The sequence below is a fragment of the Lytechinus pictus genome, chromosome 1, assembly GCF_037042905.1.
Source record: "Lytechinus pictus isolate F3 Inbred chromosome 1, Lp3.0, whole genome shotgun sequence".
In the NCBI taxonomy this organism is placed as follows: Eukaryota; Metazoa; Echinodermata; class Echinoidea; order Temnopleuroida; family Toxopneustidae; genus Lytechinus; species Lytechinus pictus.
In genome coordinates, this window is record NC_087245.1 from 38,800,950 (window position 1) to 38,823,986 (window position 23,037).

At 36.0% G+C, this 23,037-nt stretch overlaps 1 protein-coding gene across 6 annotated transcripts; it reads right to left on the reverse strand.

Annotated features, from left to right (window-relative positions):
* Nucleotides 1–4,723: 4,723 nt before the first annotated feature.
* On the reverse strand, nucleotides 4,724–21,103 carry LOC129262435 (regulating synaptic membrane exocytosis protein 3-like). Of its 6 annotated transcripts, XM_064102468.1 has the most exons (6): nucleotides 20,589–21,103; nucleotides 18,413–20,455; nucleotides 10,965–11,194; nucleotides 10,134–10,269; nucleotides 8,892–9,109; nucleotides 6,675–8,735 (listed from the first exon to the last, which is right to left on the reverse strand). In XM_064102468.1, the coding sequence occupies exons 2-6, from the start codon at nucleotides 18,424–18,426 to the stop codon at nucleotides 8,389–8,391; spliced, it is 945 nt and encodes a 314-aa protein (XP_063958538.1). In that variant the 5' UTR covers nucleotides 18,427–20,455; nucleotides 20,589–21,103; the 3' UTR covers nucleotides 6,675–8,388. The 6 variants fall into 6 exon arrangements, with proteins under 6 accessions (XP_054756531.2, XP_063958538.1, XP_054756540.1 ...); XM_054900556.2 differs by lacking the exons at nucleotides 18,413–20,455; nucleotides 20,589–21,103 and adding an exon at nucleotides 16,340–16,745 and having other exon boundaries at nucleotides 4,724–8,735; XM_054900565.2 differs by lacking the exons at nucleotides 18,413–20,455; nucleotides 20,589–21,103 and adding an exon at nucleotides 17,494–17,978.
* Nucleotides 21,104–23,037: the final 1,934 nt, after the last annotated feature.

Sequence of the window (23,037 nt, forward strand, 5' to 3'; positions counted from 1 at the left end):
CGAAAGAATCCTGGAAACTGATAAAGGGAGCTCTTGAAATCTTCATTCATAGCAAGTTTAGAGCTTATCCTATGTTGCTGATTTAGGTGTTTGTGAAAAGTAGCCCCTGAGAATAAAAAAAATTTGCCTGAAGAGAAGAAATGGCACATACTGAAATTACCATTCTTACATTATTGAAATTAGGGCCAAGATTTTGGACATTTCTAAGAAAAAAAAAATCTGAAAACCATAATCTCCGTTTTGCTTAATGTCTTGCCGATTATTTCTCTCTCCCTCTCTCTCTTTCTCTCACCTATCATTTGTGTAAACATGCATAGCAATCTGTGTTCTTTCATTCACCGTCTTAAAATCAGCAGCAGCAGTAATCCATATATTCATTATCATCATTGTTCTTGTGATCATTATTATGATTTATTATCAAGTGCTTCTCTCATAAGGTCCAAATGGGGGCACACTTATTGGGTATGATTGATGCTAGAATTTAACTTCTAGAACTCCAAATAATTGGGTTCCAATGCGTTTTAACCCTACCTAGGCTGGGGGCCCCCTCAACGATTCGCGCAATGTTTTGCGCTGCGCGAAATTTTTTGACTGCGCCGCTTGCTTACTTTTTACTTTCAAGTCTTGCACATCTTTTGAGACCAAATTTGCGACACCCGGGTACGCGGTTCCGAAATTATGCAACATTTTGTACATGCATGTCAGACCAAAAATTGCTCCAAAATGTGATTTCACGTTCAAAGTCAATGCAAATTGTGTTTTCAACCAAAAATCATGAATGTATGATTTTATAATTTTGCAGGTCTAAATGGATTTATTTTATGCTGTTTATGATCTCAAGAGTCCCTGACAAAAGTTCATCGAAAAAACAATGGAAAACAAAAGGTCAATTTTTTGCTACGAGCACCACAAAGAGTTTCTACACCAGAATTTAGAACATTTGGAGCTTTATTCAGGGAATCAGAGAAAAGAATGATTTTGCATACTAATTATGCATGAATTATGCATGAATTAGCATAATCAATTAATAGCAATTTGCATGAAATGAATTAATACAGAATTTTGTAGATTATGTCCCAGACAACCTGCGTGCCAATTTTCGGCGTGATTGTGCGATCAACGGCCAAGATCTCAAGGGGGAGGGGGCCTGCCCCCCCTGGCCATATGATCTCCCAAGATGCCCGGCCTAGATAGGGTTAAAGAAGATTGATTATTCTGCAGGCACAGAACTTTTGTTTTTCACAATTTCATTGTGTATCAAGCAGAGTCTGAGGTAATGAGACTAGATTCACTATGTACTAGTACTGTGGCTGCCACTTATTTTACACAGGAGTCTAGTCTTCACTCAGACATTGTATAATTGTTCAAATTGGCTAAGTAATCAGAGGAGTGTTTCATCAACAATTATGTGCGGTAAGTTGTCAGTTATGACAATTTTCATTGATCCTGATTAGCCCGTGAAGCACTGTTACTATGGTAACTTATATAAGACAAGACTTGTACATGAAGGATGAAACATCCAACAAGTCTTTTTATGAAATGCTCCCCTTGTTATTAATTAAGGGAAAGGAGAAAGGAAAGAAAAGGGGAAATAAATGAGGGGAGAAGAGAGAGAGAAAGAGAAAGAGCAAAAAAGCATAGAGAGAGGGGGAAGAAAAGAAAAGGGGGGGGGGGAATAAAAAAAAAAGAACCTCTACCCATTAGCCTAGGTTTTATATACAAAGGGCACAGCTTGCCGAGATTTTTTCAAAGTGATTCAAAGCATCTTGTTTTAATGGTAGTTGCAACTGATGGCAAAGTTACCATCAATTGAAGATTTTGTGCAACCGGATCCTTATATCTCACTTAACAAAACACTCGTAATTGGCCATGTGACGTAATAAAAGATACGGGTTGACACTGCTTTGTCATTATAGGGATTGAAACATTTTAATAATCCATATCATAATGATAAAGAACGAAAACCGGGATAACGTTTGAAAATAATGGCAAACAATATGATAATACGTAAATCAAACACATCAAAGTCGGATGTGCAGAGTACATAAATGAAACTGTTAATGAAGATGTTTCTTCTCCATTAAAATGCTCATTCATTTTCAGATGCAGAGAGATATAAATCAATATGATAATGATAATAATATGATTACACGTCCAAACAAAAAGTCATAAGAATCATTATGTTTTTGATACTTTGTGACTGAATATCAAGTATATCGCAAATACATCAGATAACTATTGAAAAACAAATACCAACTACACGGAGACTACTCATCGGCTTTTTTCTTACTCAACTGCTTTTATATGATAACAAAAACAATGTTTCACATTTAGGTGAGACATTGCTCAAATATTAACAGACAATAAGATTTGGTCCCACAGAAAGGTTTTAAGTAAAGTCAATACTTTGCCTACAATTAACTAAAAAGAGCCACATATTTTTCATGATATATCACAAATTAAAATTCGGTATCATTTGCTTTTCCGTTCTACATCAATACATGACATTCAGAAGGAAAAACAAAAAAATTATTAGCACATTAATTAGGCAAAATGGGAATGTCGGTTGCAGGGAATTAGTCATCTTCGATACAGGGAGAATCCTGATCTTTTCATATATTGCAACTTTTCCCCATTAAATAAATAGGACAATCGTTTTTGCTTTAATACCGGTAATGCATATGAATTCAAACCAAATATGTCCATATATAAAGATAAATACAATTAATGCTTTGTCCTTTCATCTTTAGCTAATTATATTTTTTTTCTTCTATCTGTTGACCAAGTGAAGTGAAAAAAAAAATCAAACACATCAAACTATTGATTAAAATATTAAATGCGCAAATATTTTCATTGCAACTTATAAAGTGCTCATATATCTACTCTATAGAGTGCTAAAGGCGCTAATATTTTCATTATCAAATAGCATTTTCCTGAAATGAGCATGTTTCTTTACACTGGCAAGGATGAATAAGTATAAATGTATATCAATAATTAATGGCAGTAAATTTTGTACTGAGGTCATGCTTTTCTCATGTTTTTTTAAATGGAAAATGAACAAAATTATTGTGCTTCATCATTTCATCTTTCATTTCAAAATAATGTTTTAGCCTTCCACCAATCAAATAGGCACATTTATTTTATATTGACGGTATATGGACGAATGCCTTCCCTTTCTATAACTGGTCAAACAGGGTCTGACAAGGTGGGCATTAACATTTTTCCAATAATAACTAATTAATGTTTAATATTGATAAAGAAAAAAAACTCAAGAATTTTATTGTTTGCCCTTCCCTCAAATAGATTTGTCCCAATCCCCCTTCACATGCCTCTACTGATTCTCAATGTTGAAGCCAATTTTTAGGCAATTGAAATATTTTTAAACTATCAATGTTACACATGAAAAAATTGTGTGTCTATAATTATTATAAAGGGGTATAAGAAATCAAAAGCTCAGCGAAAGATATAGCTATTGTTTTTAAATATACAATTTTCAAGGAAGATACATAGTTTTTCTTAATAAATATTACAAGATTTGGCATATGTCACGGGGAAAGATGCCTGTTAAAAACAGAATGATAATTCGCAAATGTCAGAGATGGAACATATAAAACATCTAAACCAAAAGTATAGATTATGCTTAAACTAAATATGTTCTAATTTCACATTCCGTACATAATGAATATAAATACATAAGTACATTTTACCTGATACATATAAATACAAGATAATACATAAACAACATTCATATTCATATAACATATATTTATTGATTGTATCATGGATTTTTTTTTCTTTGTCTTAAGAGGTCGACAACAAATTTTTTTCGTTTGTTTCCAATTCGTAAAGTAAATCCACTGAATATAATCGTTAAAAAGTAGTAAATAGTCCATAAATGTCCATTACATATTTGCATATTATTGGTATATAATACTTGTAAATAACAGTACAATCTGGTAGAGAATTAGAAATTACATGTATACATTTGGGCAAGTGGTGAAAATTGATTTTAGCTACATCTATAAAATCAATCTAATCAGTAAAATAGTCTAGTAAGAAAGAAATAAAATACATGAACATCTAAGTTGGCAGATGTATTTGTAACACAATTTAATTTCCACTAAAATATTTTCTACACTATAGGCTGATTGACTCTACAATAAAGACATCTATGTTTGTTATCTCCCAAAAGAGCAGTATACAGATATACACAATAAGCATGAAAGATTACTTAATATATATATATATCTTTAATAATTATATGTTTTATCATATTATATGTGTATTTCTCCTATTTACATTATATAACAGTAATATAATGTGTATTATGCATTCATAAATAACATAGAGTAAAGAAATGCTTGCATTTTACAGTATGTTTGATATTTCACCGGAACTCTACTTTCTACATATCCAGCCATATAATTCTGTCTCTCATACCATACCCTTTGATAGCATATACCCCATATAATTAAAAATATCTATGAATATAAGTAGAGAATGATATATATTACCTGAAATGAGAATTTAATATCACCATTATGTTGGCCATGACAGTAATAATCTGAAGAAAAATCGTTTCAAATCATAGAATATATGAAGAGATTACTAAATATCATGCCTTCCTTGCTTTAGAATATTGGAAATTTCCATGTAAAATGTTCAATTTAATGTTTGAAAATTAGAAGTAGCTTCAAATTCATCCTCTGTTTTAAAGTGTTTTGGATATGACAATTAAGGAGAAAGAATTGCACTTGCATTGTATGACTAATGTTTCATGTTATTAACGAGTAAATATGAAGCCTTCAATTCAAGAATACCCTTTCACATGTTTTATTTGAAAGAATTTGAACCCCACCCCCAAATCAACTCTTGGAATGTCTTTTGGACTACCTGATAACCAAAACAATAACAAACAAATAATGGAAACGCATGGAATAAGAATTCCTAACACTTTAGAATGGAATGCAATTTTGTGCCGATAAGAGCATGAGATTCGGAGTTCATCGTATTAACATTGTTTTCTCTTTGGTAATAGGCATTTTTTTTCCACTACATATACAACATCTATACAAGATTCTTTCCAGAGAATATATATATATTCATATATCTATATACCTCACCTCTCAGTCAATACACAAATAAAGCTGAAATTTTGATAGCATTCAAGTTACCTATGTCAATAAATATAATGATCTGCAGTTATGACAATAAACATCATTAAATATCACCAAAGCACATAATCAAAATAATAAACAATAAAAGAGCATTTTACAGAAAACAATCATAATTCTTGCGTCTCTTAAAACCAAGACATTCACTTGAAGCACTATAAAGCAAGTTAGTGCTTAGGATTTACACATCTGTCAAAGTGTATTATATATTTACACAATAATGATTATCATATGTACACATATATTTTTCCCATGATGTTATTGCATTTGAAATGACAAAAATTGTATGTGGAGATCATAACACAAATGTCTACTCAATTTACACCAGTCAAAATCTATACCTAACCGTCTATCATAGACTAAGCATCAACTTTTTCATATCTAGGCTGCTTATGGACTCTAACAGGTTTCCACAGATATTTCGAAGCCATTCAATGGAGGCCACAACATTGCATCTCAGAACTATTACTACAAGACCAATAAACCATCTACTTTTTAATTCTTTTTATATTTCCATAAAATGTATGAATGTTCCAGAACAACATCCTAACATTCATATAACAAAATATCAAAAAGTTATATAAATTTAGTCTCACCTGCAGCTGTTTCTCTGTCTAACTTCTTACTCCATAGGCTTTCATTACACTCATGGGTTCCCAGCACCCACCCTATATATCAGCTTCTGTAATTGGTTCAAAATACTCAGTCTTTCACCAGCCCACCAATCAAAACAGAGCTTACAAACCTATAAATGAAGTGTATGGTTAAAGTACTTGCATATACCAACATTAGAAAAATACCCTATGTAGGCATTCGAGTTCTATTTCATCTCATTTTTTTTCTTGTTTTCTCTTATTTCCAATCAGATAATGAAGGGAATATATGAATGAAGTTGTACAAGAAATTTACAAGCTAAAATGTAATCTACAATACCCTACATAGACAATAATACATGTAATATTCATAGCACACATGCCTAGCACAAATTAAGAAAAAAACAAATCAATGCGAGTTTCAAATAACCTATTTGTTCTCACGCAACATGACGGGATGTTTCGCTCCCTTTTTGCTGTCTTAAGGTTTTTAAAAGAATCTGAATTTCTTCCATGGAGAAAAAAAAAACCAACACAAATTCCACTAAAGAGACAAAGTCCTTGTAGATATTTTGCCCACATTCATGGCATAACCGATCGCTTGAAAGAATGAAATCGGCTATGAAATAAACAAAGTCCATTGGTATTTGCCGTCTAAGCAAATCTCTATCCCAAATGGTATGGAAGTTCTTACTAGGATTTCACAAACATTTTGTATAATGGAGATTACAGTATCTTCATTTTCCATCGTCGTTAAAAACTTCAACAGACTACTACAATTCCCATAAACCATCTCCCACCTCCTATCAGCACACCATAGGCACAATTTTTTGTTCTTTTCCTCTTTACTCGGGAAAAGAAGGCTTGAAATTTTGATCATGTCAATTCTTTTTTTCTTTTTTTTTTTCGAGATAAAGGTGTGCTTTACTCAAACACAGTATAATGTCATTAAAAAAAGACAGTAGTTGGTTAGGGCAGTCTCCAACTTCCTAACCAATGTTTGTTTTTCCACTAATACTATCTATCAAATGTGATTCTCTAGGGTATGAAAACTATTGCCAATTTGCAGAAAATGACAAAGGGAATTATCAAGTAAGCCGTCAGCGCATTCTAATTACATGTATGTGAGGTGCATAGATAAGAATTGGGTTGAAATGCCTCTTTTTATTCAAAATGGCCATAGTGGACTTAGCACCTTGTGGAATAACACATAATGGAATATCAAGTGCAAGGGAGAACCAGAAGGCTGCAACTCACAGGTTATTTTTCAGTCAGTGCTACGCAAGCATGAACAGAAATACTTTACCAATATTCTCCCATCATTTAATGATGAAGTAGACAATTTTTTTTTGTAAACAGAAGTCTACATATAAAGACATACTCTTACTCTTTGTAGACAATATTTTTGTTTCAGGGATAATTTTCATTGAATCAATATTCTTGAAATTTGCATTGTTGAACTGTGTTTTTTTGGGGGGTCATTAAATTTAAGACTTAAATGTCTCATCAGACAACACATTTAGACTTGTTGAAAAGTTTAAATTGTCGATTTTAATCAAAAGACGCAAGTATTCAATAGTGGTTGTAAATGATTACAAGATGTGAAGTCTGACATTGGTGCATGTTGTTGTCTGGTCTACGTTGATTTTTACTTTGTGGGCACTTGGATAGATTTGAGTGTACAACTACGGTATGATAATAATCCAAATCCATGATAGTTCATTTCAAGTAAATTTCGAGGAAAAACAACGATTTGGGCCATTAGGATTTTGTTTAGTATCTCATTCATTGCAGGCACGCTGGATAGAATTCCAGGATATAAACTATACACAAGATGGAATCATGTGTAAGAAATAATTCTCATACTTAACTCATTTGACAAAGAGATGAACCTGGGTTATTCTCATAATCATACACTCAATCTCAATACATTTACAAGTGGCATTGACTTGTGAGAACTCTGGGCAATATTAGCTTGATCAAACTCTAAGTTTCTGATAATAAAACTAAAAAAGAGATATCTTAAGGGTTTTTCAATATGAAAAATGCTTCTTCTGACTTTAGATATTCCACTGCTTATGGAAGTGTGAATCCAAATGTTTGCGTGACCCAATAAGGCTTGCTATCACCACCAACATTCAAATTAATTTAGGTAAGAAATGGTTTTCGAAAACTTTGCACTTCCTTAATTTCAATCCTCGTCTGCGGAATTATCTTCAAACCTTATCCTAATTTATCAGCTCATTAAGCCTCGTGGCAACCTGGAGTACCGTACAACCAAATATGGTTTGCTTAAGAAGATGCTGACTCGACCTAAAGCAGATACCAGAGACAAAATGAAAGATAAATACAGGTACCTTTCAACAGTGCCCATAGACCCTAACCTTCAGTTACTGAGGGAATATAAGAGCTTGGGTACTTTTCCCTGGCATCTGGAAGTCTAAATCACGTCCACAGTGACATTGTGCTCTACGACTTTGACCCTGATGATCTTCAAACTTCCATAGGAACCATTGACAGGCATCTGTGGCCAGCCAACCTCTGTGGCTAAATGCAGGAGCATCTCCTCTCAAGAGATTAAGATTTGATACATTGAACAACTAAAGGCTTTGAGAGGGGACTCATTTTGCGCTAGTCAGCGAGACCATGGACCCCTCCAGGGAAGAGATGGACCCCCGCTGGTGGATGTCCGCGACGGACGAGGTGTTGAAGAGCTTGTACCACCCCATGACAGGGTGTGAGAGATCGAGCTCGGAAAGCAGGATCTGCGCGACCCCCATGAAGATCTTGCGCTCCAGCCGGCCGTAGTCCCCCCACACGGTGATCTGCAGTACCTTGTTGCTGTAGTCCTCTTCTATGAACTTGAGTGTCTGTTGGTAAAGCGGATCCAGCGTCTTGCGGGCGATCTTTGTTTTCAGCTTGGCCGCGCAGTGCTTTCCATCCATCAGATACACCTTTACATAGGGAGCTAGAGATGGAGTAACAAGAAATAAAAAAATAATAAAATCATTTATTTGAAAAAAATTTAGGGTAGAGTATAATGATTTTTTTTTCATTTTGATTCAGTTGAAAAAAAAAAGATTATCCCAAGATGCAAAGGAAAAGAAAGATTCACTTCAATTACCTGGGGGGACTTTGACCCCTGGTTTTGCTACCAGACTCCTCGCCCTGATGACCTCTACTTCCAGGTTACCTCGTTTGTCCTCCAGACTCAGCTGGATGTCTCCCATCCAGGGCGACCCCAGGGCTTGGCGGCCCACCAACTGAGAGGGCCCTAGTCCGTCCAGGAAGTCGTTGAACTGGCTCTCCCCGCCAAAGCGGAAGTTGGCTGGGAGCATGAAACTGAAATGGCAAAGTATAAACATTGGCTTGAAATGACAAAGAAATTGTAAGACTAATAATAATGCAGTGACCATATTTATAGAAGGACCAAATGTCTGCCACCTGTCCATAAAGTCCACAAAATTGGCTTCCCTATGGAAATAAGATTTCTGAAGTAACCTCTTTGTTCAGAGAGAGAGTTATATATGGTGTTGGTAAAGTATACTAAAAAATGAATGGAGGAGACCATTATGCTATCTACACAAGATTTGAATGTACTAAATTTAAAAAACAAAACAGCTGTATCTCAATGTAAATTAATAAAGTGCTATGCAAAACAACATAAGCAAATATTCATCCTTATAACAATCATTTCTGAAATAATTTTCATGCTCAAAGAGTTATGGTGTTGGTAAAGTATACTCAAAAAGAAAAAAAAAATGGAGAAAAACATGCTATCTAGACAAGATATGAATGTATTACATATTTTTAGTCCTGCCCTGACCTCGATGTACATTAATTGGTGCTATGCAAAACTACCCATAAAGCAAAGATTCATGCATCTATATAATAATCACTTCAGGGATTCAATTTAAATCTCATTTGATGATTTTTCTTCTACAAATTTGCAAAACTAGTATTAACATTTACATTTTTCAAATCAAAGTTTATGTATCTGCAATGAACATTTTTTTTAAATAGTCAATCCTGATTTTGATGTTAAATCACTTTTCATTGGAAATTTTCAGTTTTAAACACAAATATAATGGTGCAATATTACTGGATGAAGTATGTAGTTTTTCTTTCTCTCACTCTCTTCTCATGTTGACCTACTTGTTAGAATTTCTCAACCAAATTTTTTAGAGCCAAAACACAAAATAAGGACCCACTGTTGCAAAAAGGCTAGGTGAAAACGGTAAAAATTAAAAAAAACGGTAAAAATCTAGGTGAAAATGGTAAAAATTTATGTAAAAAGAGAGAACCTAGTCCCACATGAAGTCTTTCATGTGGTAACCAAACCTTTTGTTGGACGATTGATACTCACCTACTAGAGCTATCACTGCCAAAACTGCAGATGCTACCGTCGTTGCTCTCTCGACTAGCCTGCTTCTGCAACCGATCTCTCATCTCCATAGGCAACACTTCCTCACTACGCTGGATGCTTGCACGCGGCTTCTTACCTGAAGAAACAAACATGGTTTCATGAATTATGAAGCAAAATATTACTGATAATACTAATAATAACAATAGATATAATAATAATGATAATAATCATTATTATCATTATTTGTTTGGCATCAGCTGTGCGTGAGAGGCAAAAAGCAAACTGAATCACTACCCGGCAGGTCTCTCATCCCGATATAACTGATTGGGGGAGTGCATGCAGGTATGGACCACTACACCGGGGTTTCCCCCTGTTCTTAATAAAACGTCCTATCCAAGGGACGGAGTGTTTTTCAATGTAACATACATGTAGCCTGCATCTATGGAACAGGGGAGTGACGTTTACACACAACGCGCTGGCTTCAGTCATCGGCCCGGGGTGGACTCGAACCCACGATCTTTGGTTCGACAGGCAGATGCTTTACCGACTGAGCCAACTTCGCTCTCCAATAATAATAACGATAATAATAATTAGAATTGCTTACATTTTTGCTTAATGCTTATTGTATCAGAAGTCTATCGGGGCTCTTCAGTAATGCAGCATAAGTTCATGTACCCTGGCTAATATACTCATAATAAACTGACAATATTTACACCAGAGACGTCAACTTGAATATAATCAGCTAAGTGTTTAAATGGCAATTTCCCTATCCCCAAAGTAGCCCCCCCCCCCTTCCTCTTTAATACTGTTATGCCCACTGACTGTCCTCACCAGCCAAATTGGAGGTGCTGTTGCTCTTCTTGGAGAGACCGACTAGAGAGGCAACCTTGGCAATGCTACCACGTCTCTTCTTCCCTTCTGTGCTTCCCTGCTCAGCCGCAGAGTCCGATATACTGCCCTCGTTCTTTTCGTACATGTACATGTCGGTGCTGCTGGTGCTGCGGTTAAGGGGCTTGCGCTGGGGGGCTGGGTGGTGCTCCTGCATCTTGGCTGTGAAGGCACTGTGTAATGATAAAAATAATCAAAACTATAATTTTGAAATGCCAAAGAAAAAAGGGAGTACCACAATATAAACGTGGAAGATAAGCACAAAAGATGTGAAGTTTTATCATATAGCAGTTTCATTTTTCCTACATTGGTTCTTATCATTTGTACTTCTATCTCAATATGAATTTTGAATTGCTCTTTTGACTTTACTGGTGACATTTCATCTTTATTTTTGGGAGAGTTTTTAATACAGAGAAGGGGATAAAGTCCACTGTTATGGCTCCATTCAAAATTATGGAAAAACATTTAATTTGATTGGCATTAACATGCATTTCGTAGAGAAAATCATTTGAAACTTGCAGAAATACTTTATACCTATCGATTATACAACATTTTTATAATGTAAATGACATGTAGGGGCTTATCAAACCGGGTCTGAAACAGACAAGTTCATCTAGATATATAATAATAATAATAATATAATGCATAATATTATTCAAATTAAGCTTTTCCCCTCCTTCTAACTGACCTCAATTTTTAGAGGGATTGCTATAAACCGGGAATTACAATAAATCTCACAGCGCTTCACAACACACATCCATCATAAATATGTACACAAAGTGGCGTGACTACCCCTGCAATATGGATCAATAATATCTGGGCTGGGTTGCCAACAAAACCCAACCCACACACTGACAAATGACACGTGTTTTCCTCTCAAACAACCATCGTCATAGACCGAGTTCCTTGAATTCCGCCCATTTCATCAATTGTTTGATCTGGTAACAGGTGTTTTATGATGGCTTACCATACGTTCCACCTATAACCTGGATATTTTATGCAACGTTGTGCAAACCCTTGGGGGAGGTATAAAACCATTACTAAAGGTACAATGCTAGCTTTTAGAATGTACATAATGCATGACCTACATTGTAAGATATTTCATTTTATTTTAACAATTACGAGTCAATTTTTGCTCTCCAGATCAATCATAAGCCTTAAAATCAATTGAAAACTTTAATAGCTGGTACGTTAGCACCTTGTAACTTGCGATACCATTGAAATATATATGAGGAACATTAATGTCTGAATTGAAAGTTTAGCTTTAAAATGTGGGTTTTAACTATCAGAGGATGCATAGTGAATAATAAAACAGAGGCTCTCCTCCTCACAGTGAATAAATCTCCTACATTCAATGGAGCTTTTTGAAAGGTCGAGGTATGAAAATCATAATCTCCACATGTGTGCCACGCCATGAGAGACAGATATGAATCAATGGACTTCAGGACTGTGCGTGGGTGAAAAAAAAATCTAGAAATAATGAACTTTGAGGCTTTTAAATTTCATGCTAACAATTGCTGCATATCACGTTATTCATCATTGGATTAATGTTGATTAGAATCTTTTAAAAGCTTATCCATGAAGCTCACCCATGCGTCCTAGTTTAGAGTTCACATGCTATTGGGAAAGTGAAGGACGTGATCGCTTTATAATGATCTGGGCCGGTATTCTATTCAAAGTACTGATGGAGTAATAAATATTTTACTGGGCAATCCCATAAAATACGTGTACGTCCGACCCCATATATGTGAAACCTTCATGAAATTTTCTGTCTCTCATTTCTGGTTCTTAGGACAGTCTGTAATGCTCTCAAATAATCATGATTTGGTCAGTTTATGAAGTGAAGTATGAATTGAGCTAAATGGGGGTCGGATGTACGAAAATGTTGATTCTTTTATGGAATTGCCCTACTTAGCATTTTACTTGGCTAAGGAAATGCTTTCAGGTAATTAAATAAAATCTAAGCAAAATACTTAATAAAAACCATTAGGATATCATAACGTAAAAGCCAAGTAATTAATGCGCAATTATGTATCCACCTTTTTGTGCAGGATGCATGCATGAACGTTTGTAAACTTCACGCAAGCCTCCCTACCTCTCTCCCTCCTCTTTGTTTACCTCCCTACCATTCATCTCTCTCCTTCCAGTACCATCAGACTTTAAATTGGCTGGGTTTTTATTTTAAGAGTAAATCTCTCATCCCATCTCTCTCTCTCTCTCTCCCTCACTGCCATAACCATTTTCCTATTAATTAGAGCATCAATAATCAAATCTTTGATCTTCCCACTACCAGCCTTTATCGGTCTCTCCTCCCTATCTCATTCTCTGCCTACTTCTCTATCTATCTCTACCTCAATACCATTCCTCAACCTTTCTCTCTCCTTCATTCCAGTGTCATCAGACACGCCTGTCCTTTTAAAGGAAAATATCCCATCCCATCTCTCTGTTTCTCTCTCTCTTTCCTTCACTGTCATAACCACTTTCCCTTTTATCACATCAATAAATCAAATCTTTGTTCTTTGATCCTCCCACTATCTGTCGTTAATTCATCGGTCACACTCACCCTCTCTCTCTTTCTCTCTCCTATCCTCCTTACTTGCAACCATTTCTTAACCTTTCTCTCTCCTCCACGCCCGTGTCAACGCACTTGGCTAGCCAGCGTTAATCACTAATTCAATCTTAAACCCTCCCACCAGCCTTCATCATTATCGGTCTAGAGCAAGAGCGTCCATTCATTTCACCCACACATGCAAATGGATACAATGAACGGTACAACCTTCCAAATTGCCAAGATATAACAAGGAAATCCCGCGAGATGATTGGATTTTCTCATTCAGCCAGTTCATAGATTCATCTCATACAGCCCCTGCCCCACTGGCTTTCCTCCCCCCCCCCCAAAAAAAAAAATCATCAAGGCTGAAGTGAATATATATATACCGTATTCCAAACTCCAGTTTAACTAATCAAACCATGGTATAATAATTAAGTCTACGCTAAAATTATGAAAATCTATAAGTGTCAAACATTTGTTAGCACTGCCAGAATTGGCTAGACCTCACGAGCCTCCCTGGGTTAAACTGCAAATATGATTATTAGAAAGGATCGATAAAAGTAAGAAAAAATAACATACAAAAAGTCTTGATTTTAGATATTTTCTCCATAACAAACAACTCTCTAATACTGTAAACAAGATATAACCCGCAATAGCTGAAACATCGCAGTTTAGTTAATCATATCACGTTCTGATGGCAAGCGAATGTATATAACCCATTTTAATACGTTCAGACAAAAACAGACTACACAATCTTCCCGGTTATTTCGATCAGCCTTGCATGCTTCACTTCTCTCATACATTACACCAAACGATCGGACGTTCTGCCCGGGTGCACACTCAATCATCGCTGCCTTGATATGGTGATCAGAATTCCCAGAAAAAAAATGATAAAGGAAACAGCGAAATGAAGAGAAACCCTAGAACTACATTAAGCTTCCTGAATATTATGTATGATTACATCCACAACGCATCCAGCTTTACGAGGTAATCAATTAGATGCAATTTGCATTTCTGGCAACAGGATGGCATTTGATATGACCTAGAGTCCATTTGTTAGGAGGGAATATATGGGGACTCATGATGATATTACCTCGTCTGAAAAACCTAAGCCCTCTTACACAAAAAGTATGATCAGTTGTACAATTAAATGTCACAGTGGGGAAACCATGATTTACAATTGTTAAAATCAACTGTTAATGTCAATTGTATCGATGTGTTACACCCGGCCTGATTTGATATCAAAGTAAACTATTTTAAGTTCTGCCTGATACAAGGGGGGGGGGTGGTAATAAAAAAAAATGCCTTGAAATAAACAGTTGATCCACAATTATTAAATCCATAAGTTCACCACTTTTATCGGTCGATCAACTGTAATCACAATTCTTCCCAATATTCATTGTAAAAGTGACTTAATTAAAAACATGAAATTTCAAATTCAAATTCGATTCTTTTTTTTTCTAACAGAACAATCTAACACAAAATGATTACATATATATTTTTCACTCTTGGTATCGAATGATATACCCTGGAAGCTAATCAAAAAGGATAAATAAAAATGCCTGTGGGTCATAATTATGATGATTATAATTTCTACCACAAATTATGACCAGACAGGTCCCTGGATTTACATCATATACCAATTTAAAGACGGAAAAGAGAAAAATCAAACCAATAATGATGTAACCCTGACCTGGCCGAGACTGGCTCGTTTGTTTCCAATTTAGAAAAAGAAACAAGCTTCTAAAAATAGCATCGAGGGAGCGGAAATACAATTGTAGATGGAGCGATCAGCTTTCAAATTATATCCATCAGGGCGGCATCTCATGAAGAAATGAATTGTTATAAGCTGCTGAAATCCTTGCATCTGATTGGCTCAGAGCAAATTTGTCAATGAAAAATCACTGACAACATGCTCCGTGAAGCTAGCTTCCCTAGAATTGATGTGTGCAATTGCCAGCATATTGGGGGACAATAATGACATTGAAAGTCGCAAAAGAAGAACCTGTTGTTTTTCAAAATGTAAATGAAGGATTTTCATTAGCACGATCATTTCTTGCCAACTCGTGCGTACGATGTCGACTCGATTGCGGCTGCATACGTAAAACAGGAGAACCAGTTTGAATGCAAATTGAGTGGCATCCAAACGGGGCATCATCGTCAGTTGATATGAATGCTAAGAGGAATTAATCTCCTATGAAATGATACTAGAAGTCACATGGCATCATGCATGGTCATTTTCTTTTTTCTGATGATTCAAGTTGTCGTATTAAATTTCAAAGAGGGAGGCGGCGCGTGTCCAACATGTGAATTTGTCGGCATTCACCAAAAATCTTATAAATAAAATCCAAGGGCTACAGCAGAGTCATGATAGCATGGGCTAGTGCATCCAAGGAACCTCATTTAACACAACTATTTAACTAGCTTTATAAAACGGCCCCCGGGATGTTTGCAGAGGAGGTAATGCTTTTGAAAAACTATGGCGCATTATTGTTAAAATCACTTAAGTGAGAATTTTTTGTCAAGCATTAAATCAATCACCTCTTGTCCATTCCATTCAAGTGCTAGCATTGAAGTGAAAGTGAGGAGAATGCTGCCTTTGCCAAAACGAACTAGCCAATGACTAAAACTAGGATAATGCCAACTAAGCAATTAAGACTGCAAGAATGAACAATTATTCCTTGATCACATAACTCTTCAAGAATAATACAGAATAAATTACTGTCAAAGAGCTGCACCTAATCAAAAACAATATTGTAAATGTTACCCTTGTTCTGCAGTGCTTAGCACTGCACGCCTGAAGTTTCCTGACATGGCAAATATCAGTGCTTGTAGTACTCATTCAACATGTAGCTGTGCATGCACATCCCAGATATATCCAAATGTTCAAAGTAGATTTGTTGCAATGTTAATAATTCCTAATCTGCTGTGCAAACCAGTTTCAGTCAAGTAAAGTGGGCTGAATGTGCAACTAGCCTGCAATGACTTGAGTACAGTTAAGACCCTTGAAACAACAAGCTTTACATGTACTAGTCTGTGCCTGTAGACTATTTATCTCCTGAGTTGCACATTAAGGCACAATGCACTTCAGAATGCTAAATCCCATTCAATAAGACTTAAGAATTGTGAATAATTGAATTCCACCTGTTCTCCTATTCTCTCTATAAAAAAAAAACAAGTATACCTGTGCAATGAATGGCTTCTAAATAAACAGAATGCTTGCCTGATTTGTTGAATTTGAAAGCAGTAATTCAGCTGATAGTTTTCAGATATGTAAAACTTCACAACGGGGAGAAGATAATCTGGTGCTGAATGTGGTTCATTCTATTCTTGTGTCTCTTTATCTCTCAATCTAGCCCCCCCCCCTCCTTGTGATCTTTCTTTCTCTCCTGACAAAAATTCCTCATTTATACTTTATTGCATCTCTCTTCTCCTTTTCTCCTATCCCCTCCCCGTTTTCTCTATGATACATCTATTTTCTCGCACCAATCTATTTATGTCTTATTCTCTTCATTAAATCTCCTCTCCTCTCGATCTTTCTAATTTGTTCTCTACATCTCTATCTCTCTCACTCCTATCCTCACCCTCTTTCCTCTGTCGATCTCTCCCCCCCCCCCTCTCTCTCTCTTAATTAAAACAGAGTACAACAACATTTACAGGTGCAGAAAAGTGAATATAATAATAATAATAATAATAAATGTGATTTGTAATGCGCCAAATCCACTCTGCAGAGTGCTCAAGGCACAGTGAAAGAAAGAGAGAGAGAACATTACAAATACAAAGATTGAATAAATAGCATTCTTATGCTACCACTAAGATGGGGGAAAACACACAAACCTGGATCCAGAGTAATTTACAAACAAATATTTTAGCATTTAAAATGTGAGAAAAAAATATCAGGAAATTTGATCAATTACTCACAAAATAGATGAGATGAATGCCGGCATCTTGCTATGTATTTTTCTGTCCTCTTTAAGAATCAAAATGAATCAGCTTTGCGCTGCTCAATGGCAATTGATGGCAATACAAATCGACTTGTTTGAAAATATAGAAATCTTCTGATCTCAAAAATACACAAAGCTGAAGGCACGGCTTGCTTGCGTTGAAAATGTGAAAAAGGCAAAAATAAAATAAACAAACACGACAGAGCCAGCTGTGTGTTGGAGCCTTCAACCCGCAAAGGCAGAGGATGTTCCACGGTGAATGTTAGAGCGGAGAGTGAGAGAAGCGGCAGGAGGCTTGCCAATTTATAGTAGAACATCAGCACAGCATATCTAGTGGGCAAAGATCTACGCTGGTGAGCCACTATAGCTGCGTGCTGATTGGCTGGTGGGATTGTCATTAGGGTTTTCTGCTCCATGGTTCATGCATTCTGTATGAGGTGCAGATATAGGTATGATCAAATCAGAGCAGAGATGACCATGGGCCGTTTATTCTTTGCTTTCATCTTTTTTTTATTTTAAATTTCTATTATTCTTCTTCACATCTCTTGTTATAAAATTTTACATCATTTTACTCAGTCTCAGATGCTTTCATTAGAAAGAGGACTTGGGTTAATTGTCTAATTCACATATCATTTTTTTAAATATAATAATACTTGGTTCTTATATTATCCAACCGATAATAGAAACACCACAAACCCCCAAGCAACAACAACAACAACAACTTTCTTATCCTTTACAGTACATTCGATGCCCTCTCAATGTCTCTCCCCTGATATTCTTGAGAAATTCCCCTTGTTTTGCTTCTTGGTTGCATTTATAAAATTAATTCAAACAAAAATTATTTTTTCTTTAATTCAAAGTACTGTGGGTATATTTCACATCTTTAGTATTGTTACCTTGAGGTTGCCATGGAAGCCACACCTTTCCATCATAGCAAGGTATATAAGGTATATGCAGTGGAATGTATCGTGTGGCAGGGTTAAGGAGGTCCCATGGAAACTATTTAAAAAGCCCAGGATTTACAGTTCTCTCTTAAAATTGAGGAGTGTGGGAGCATCAATATGGCAGACTATTAAGGAAGCTTATTCCAGTGTCTGTGTCTGTCATAATACATGTGTGCACTGGAATAGACAATATTTGGTTTCATGTATACAAAGTTCAACTATACTCTATTTTTTTGTTGATTTTCATACTGTCTTTAAAAAAATCTTGAGATTGGGAGTGACTTTTACTTGTTGAGTGATTTTTACACCTTCAAAAGTGAAATTTGAGTGAGAAATTTGTTCATTCACTCTAAATTCACTCAAAATTGAGTAATCTTGACATCACTACCATGGGGGGGGGGTAAAAATTAGAGAAATTTCACTCTTTTCTCTTTTAAGAGAAGCAAACAATGATTACTATCATTACAAATTTTGCTGTAACATCTCTTTATCCAATACTATTTCTGTACTTCAATATGAGTTTAAATGGAAATAGAAGTCTGTTTTTATCTTTTATACAGTTATGCCCCAACTCCTAAGGGTTGCTGTCTCCCATTCATCTCCCTTTCCTATCATTCTCACTTGAATTCCTTTTCCCCTCTCATTTCCATATCTTTTCTTCTCTGTCATCCCACCCACCTCTTTAAACCTTTCCACCATCTTAGCAATTTCTTGGATCATAGGGAGGATACAGACTGTATTAACAAAAAGGTTACATTTTGGGAAAAGCTTTAAAATAATGACCGTTTCTAAATACGAAGGATGGTTTCTCTGATTTTGATAGAAGCTCAAAAGTCTCTCTAATCAAATGATATCAAAGACACATTTTTTTATAAAAGCTTGAACAAACATTGAAACTTATGTCTAGGGTATAAACATGGCTTGCATCAAAATAAAAGAATGGCCAAGATATTAAAGCAGCAGTCTAGATTAGAAACTACCGAAAGTCTTGCTCTTCGCATCCATTCATGAAAATGACTGAATTATGTTCTCTTTTTCAGTTTCACGTTTGTAACATTCTATTTGTTTCATAATTTGCTTGATCACCAACTTCAAAATCCTTCTTTTGATTTAATTTGATAACGGATGCATCTGACCGTCAATCACTACCTCAAAACTATATTATAAAGAAACATGATTTAGACAGTTTTCCCTAAAATGTATTTTTTTAATATACACTGTATAGTTGATTAAATGAAGACATTTTTGCTTCCTCATCATGCAACTCTAATGAGGTATCTAGCTGAAGCACACATGTACCAATTTATATTTCAGGGCATGGATCATTTTGCCTATATCTTTTTTTTTTTAATGATTATATCTAACCAAATCTTATCCACCTGGTGATTCAAAAATCGATTTTCCCTTTTTTCAACCTTGGACTATTTCATCATGATCTAAAATAATCGTAACTTTTTAATTATGCTAACTGTCATGGAAACCTTGATTTTAATTGGCATTGGGATTTCCAGATTCAAGGAACAATTTTTTAATACATATAATTATAAAGCATTCTCCTCCGGCAAACTTAGAATAGATATTCACAAAGAAGAATATAGAACCGGATTTTCAGATTTAGATTTTTTTTACTGCATCTTTGTTTTACTGCATCTTTATTGTTCTTACAATTACAACTTCCAATATCCCTAAGTTGTTCCAATCTTCAAGTACATCTGGGGCCCGTAACACAAAACTTAGCAATGATCGTAGAACATTTTTCTACGATTGATTCCATTGACTACAATGTACCATCAATCATGAAAATCAAGCGTACGATCAATCGCTAACCTTTGTGTTACGGGACCCAGATCGAATATCCTGCTCCTATTCAAAGTCCCATGGTACGGCTTCGGCTTTGTGAGATCCTACATTAAGTGCTTTCAGACCGAACGGACTTACAAACCGACAACGCAGGGTATTCCTCGATTTGGAAACTATACTCTCTGATCTACCACCCTTTTTATCTTGAATATTGTAATTGTTAAGTTATTATTCATCTTAAATTATTATTCATACATTGTACGCGCTATGGTACATTTTGTTTTTAGCGCCTCTAAATATCCATTATTATTATTATTATTATTACCACAATCACAGAATACCTGGTATTATTATCACTGTGCATTAAAGCAAATACTCAAATATCCCTCAAAATAAAATATTTGCTAATTAGTGGGTATTTTGGGAAATTACAAGAACTCCCAGCATCCCAGCATGTACCCTGGTTGTAGGAGCCAGAGGGTGCGGGTTCCTATAGCTGGCTGAACTAGCAATATCTCAATTGAGCACCTTGCTTGTGTAGAGTAGCCAAATGTTTGCAGGTCTGAAAAACAGACTAAACTAGGTATTGTAGGTCTATGGTCATAATAATTTGAAGAGGATACCCTAAATGGGTCTGTTTTGGGGGCTTGTGCCATCACATGGGGCAATCGCGAAACCCGACCATTTGAGAAAAGGGCCCCCTAAGATCCCAAAATGTCAGGTCCAGTTTACCCGCCCATTCAAGTATTTGGCTATTATTTTCACAAAACATGGGGTAAATGAGACCCGACCTTTCGGAAATTTGGAGGACCTTTTCTTGAATGGTTGTGTAAACTGGACTCGAAGTTTCAGCAATTTAGGGGGACCCTTTTCTCTAATGGTCGGGCTACGCGAACGCCCGACCAGACACCATAACCCAACGTGATTTCACAAGCCCGGTTTGGGTGGATATAAGTACAGAATATAATCAAAGATATCGAGGACTGGACAAGTTCTTACAATAGTTGATATTTTGGTAATCGAGTTGGTCTGAAGGCATCATCAATTCCAAACCAGAACAAATTAAACATCAGGATGTAATTATGATGGTCTGAGTTGTACATCTTCATATCTATTTACAGAAGCTATTACAAAAAGAATTTTACCGGAAAAAGGGGCGAACTGAGTGATTTTGCTTTAATCACCATCACCTCCACAAAGTTTATGATTTTCAAGAAGTCACGAAAGGAAACAGACGACATGGATGCTTTGCAAGAAATCCTGATTGTGGAGGTGGTTTTTTTTAATTATTTATAGGAAACATAGGGGCCCGAATTCACAAAGGTGGTTTTGAAAACCCACGGCTGAGTCCATGGTTTATGCAGATTTACAGTATAAATTACGCTTAATTTACCGCGTATCGGGCGCGTTATAAAACATGTCCAATGCTGATGCGCGCTTTTGTCACAGTGCGCCAAATTGACGCCTGTTACCATGGTTAGATACGCTATTTCATTCATGAGTCCACTGTTTGAAGAGCGGACTCATGAATAAAAACAGTGGACTCATGAATAAAATGGCGTATCTAACCATGGTAACAGGCGTCAATTTGGTACACTGTGACAAATGCGCGCATCAGCATTGGACATGTTTTATACACGCGCCCGATACGCGCTAAATTAAGCGTAATTTATACAGGAAATCTACATAAACCATGGACTCAACCGTGGGTTTTCAAAACCACCTTTGTGAATTCGGGCCAGGATGTTTTCAACTTCAAACAATCTCCAATTTTTCATAGATAAAGGTCATATCTGTCCTTATAATGATGTAAATGAAAAACAAAGGGGAAACCCATTTCTTTCAAGTTTTTTTTTCTGTGAAACCTAGGTATTTCAAGGAGGAACAACAAACTAACAAAATTGTTTTGGAGGTCAAATCTTTCCCGAACGATGTTGATTTGTAAATTAAACACAAAGGGAAAACACAAGACAGTAGAAAAGTGCCAGTAAACATGAATTCTTGAAGGTTTTCTTCATATTGAGAGTCCAACAAATAGCTCTTCTTCTCGAAATAAGCAACTTTCATATATTTCTTGATTTATCAAAAGTATCACTTTATCATTCAAATGCTTAAGATGATTTCATTGAGGCTTTCTGAAAATTTACCAAATCCAATCCATTTTTTTTTTGCTTTTTTTTTGTTGTTTAAATCTCACCAAAATTGACCATCTGAATAGGTATAAAAGTAAGGGAAAGATATTAGTGTCATCGCCTGTAGACGTTGTGCGCGGTCGCCGCGGCTGATTGAATGCTTCAACGAATCGGATTTTACTTCCAGGCGCGGCGCTAGTACCCGAAACAAAAACTATTTCCCTTTCCATCTTTGTCAGGAATTTACGGGAATTATATACATATTTTGGAAGCTCACATCATCAGGTAATAAGCATGAATTAGCGATTCACCAGAGGAAAATTTTTGCGTCCAGGTTCTTGTCCCTTTGAATATTTGTCACGCCTTCCAACCAATTCATTACGGCACACATCGTCATTCATTATACTAGTAGTTGCACCCTCACAAGTTCTCACGGCAAACAATAGAGGTAAGGAACTCCTCTACACGCACCAATAAATTCCTCTTGGCTTGCCAGCCCAATGCCCGCGAACAATAGAGGTGCCAAAGCGCGGCTGCACGGGCTCGTTATGTCACTCCACGATGGTCGCAGGGGTGCTCTATTGATATGCAAATTCAACCTCATTAACTTCATGGCGTGCAAGCCCGTGCATGAAAAGTAATGAG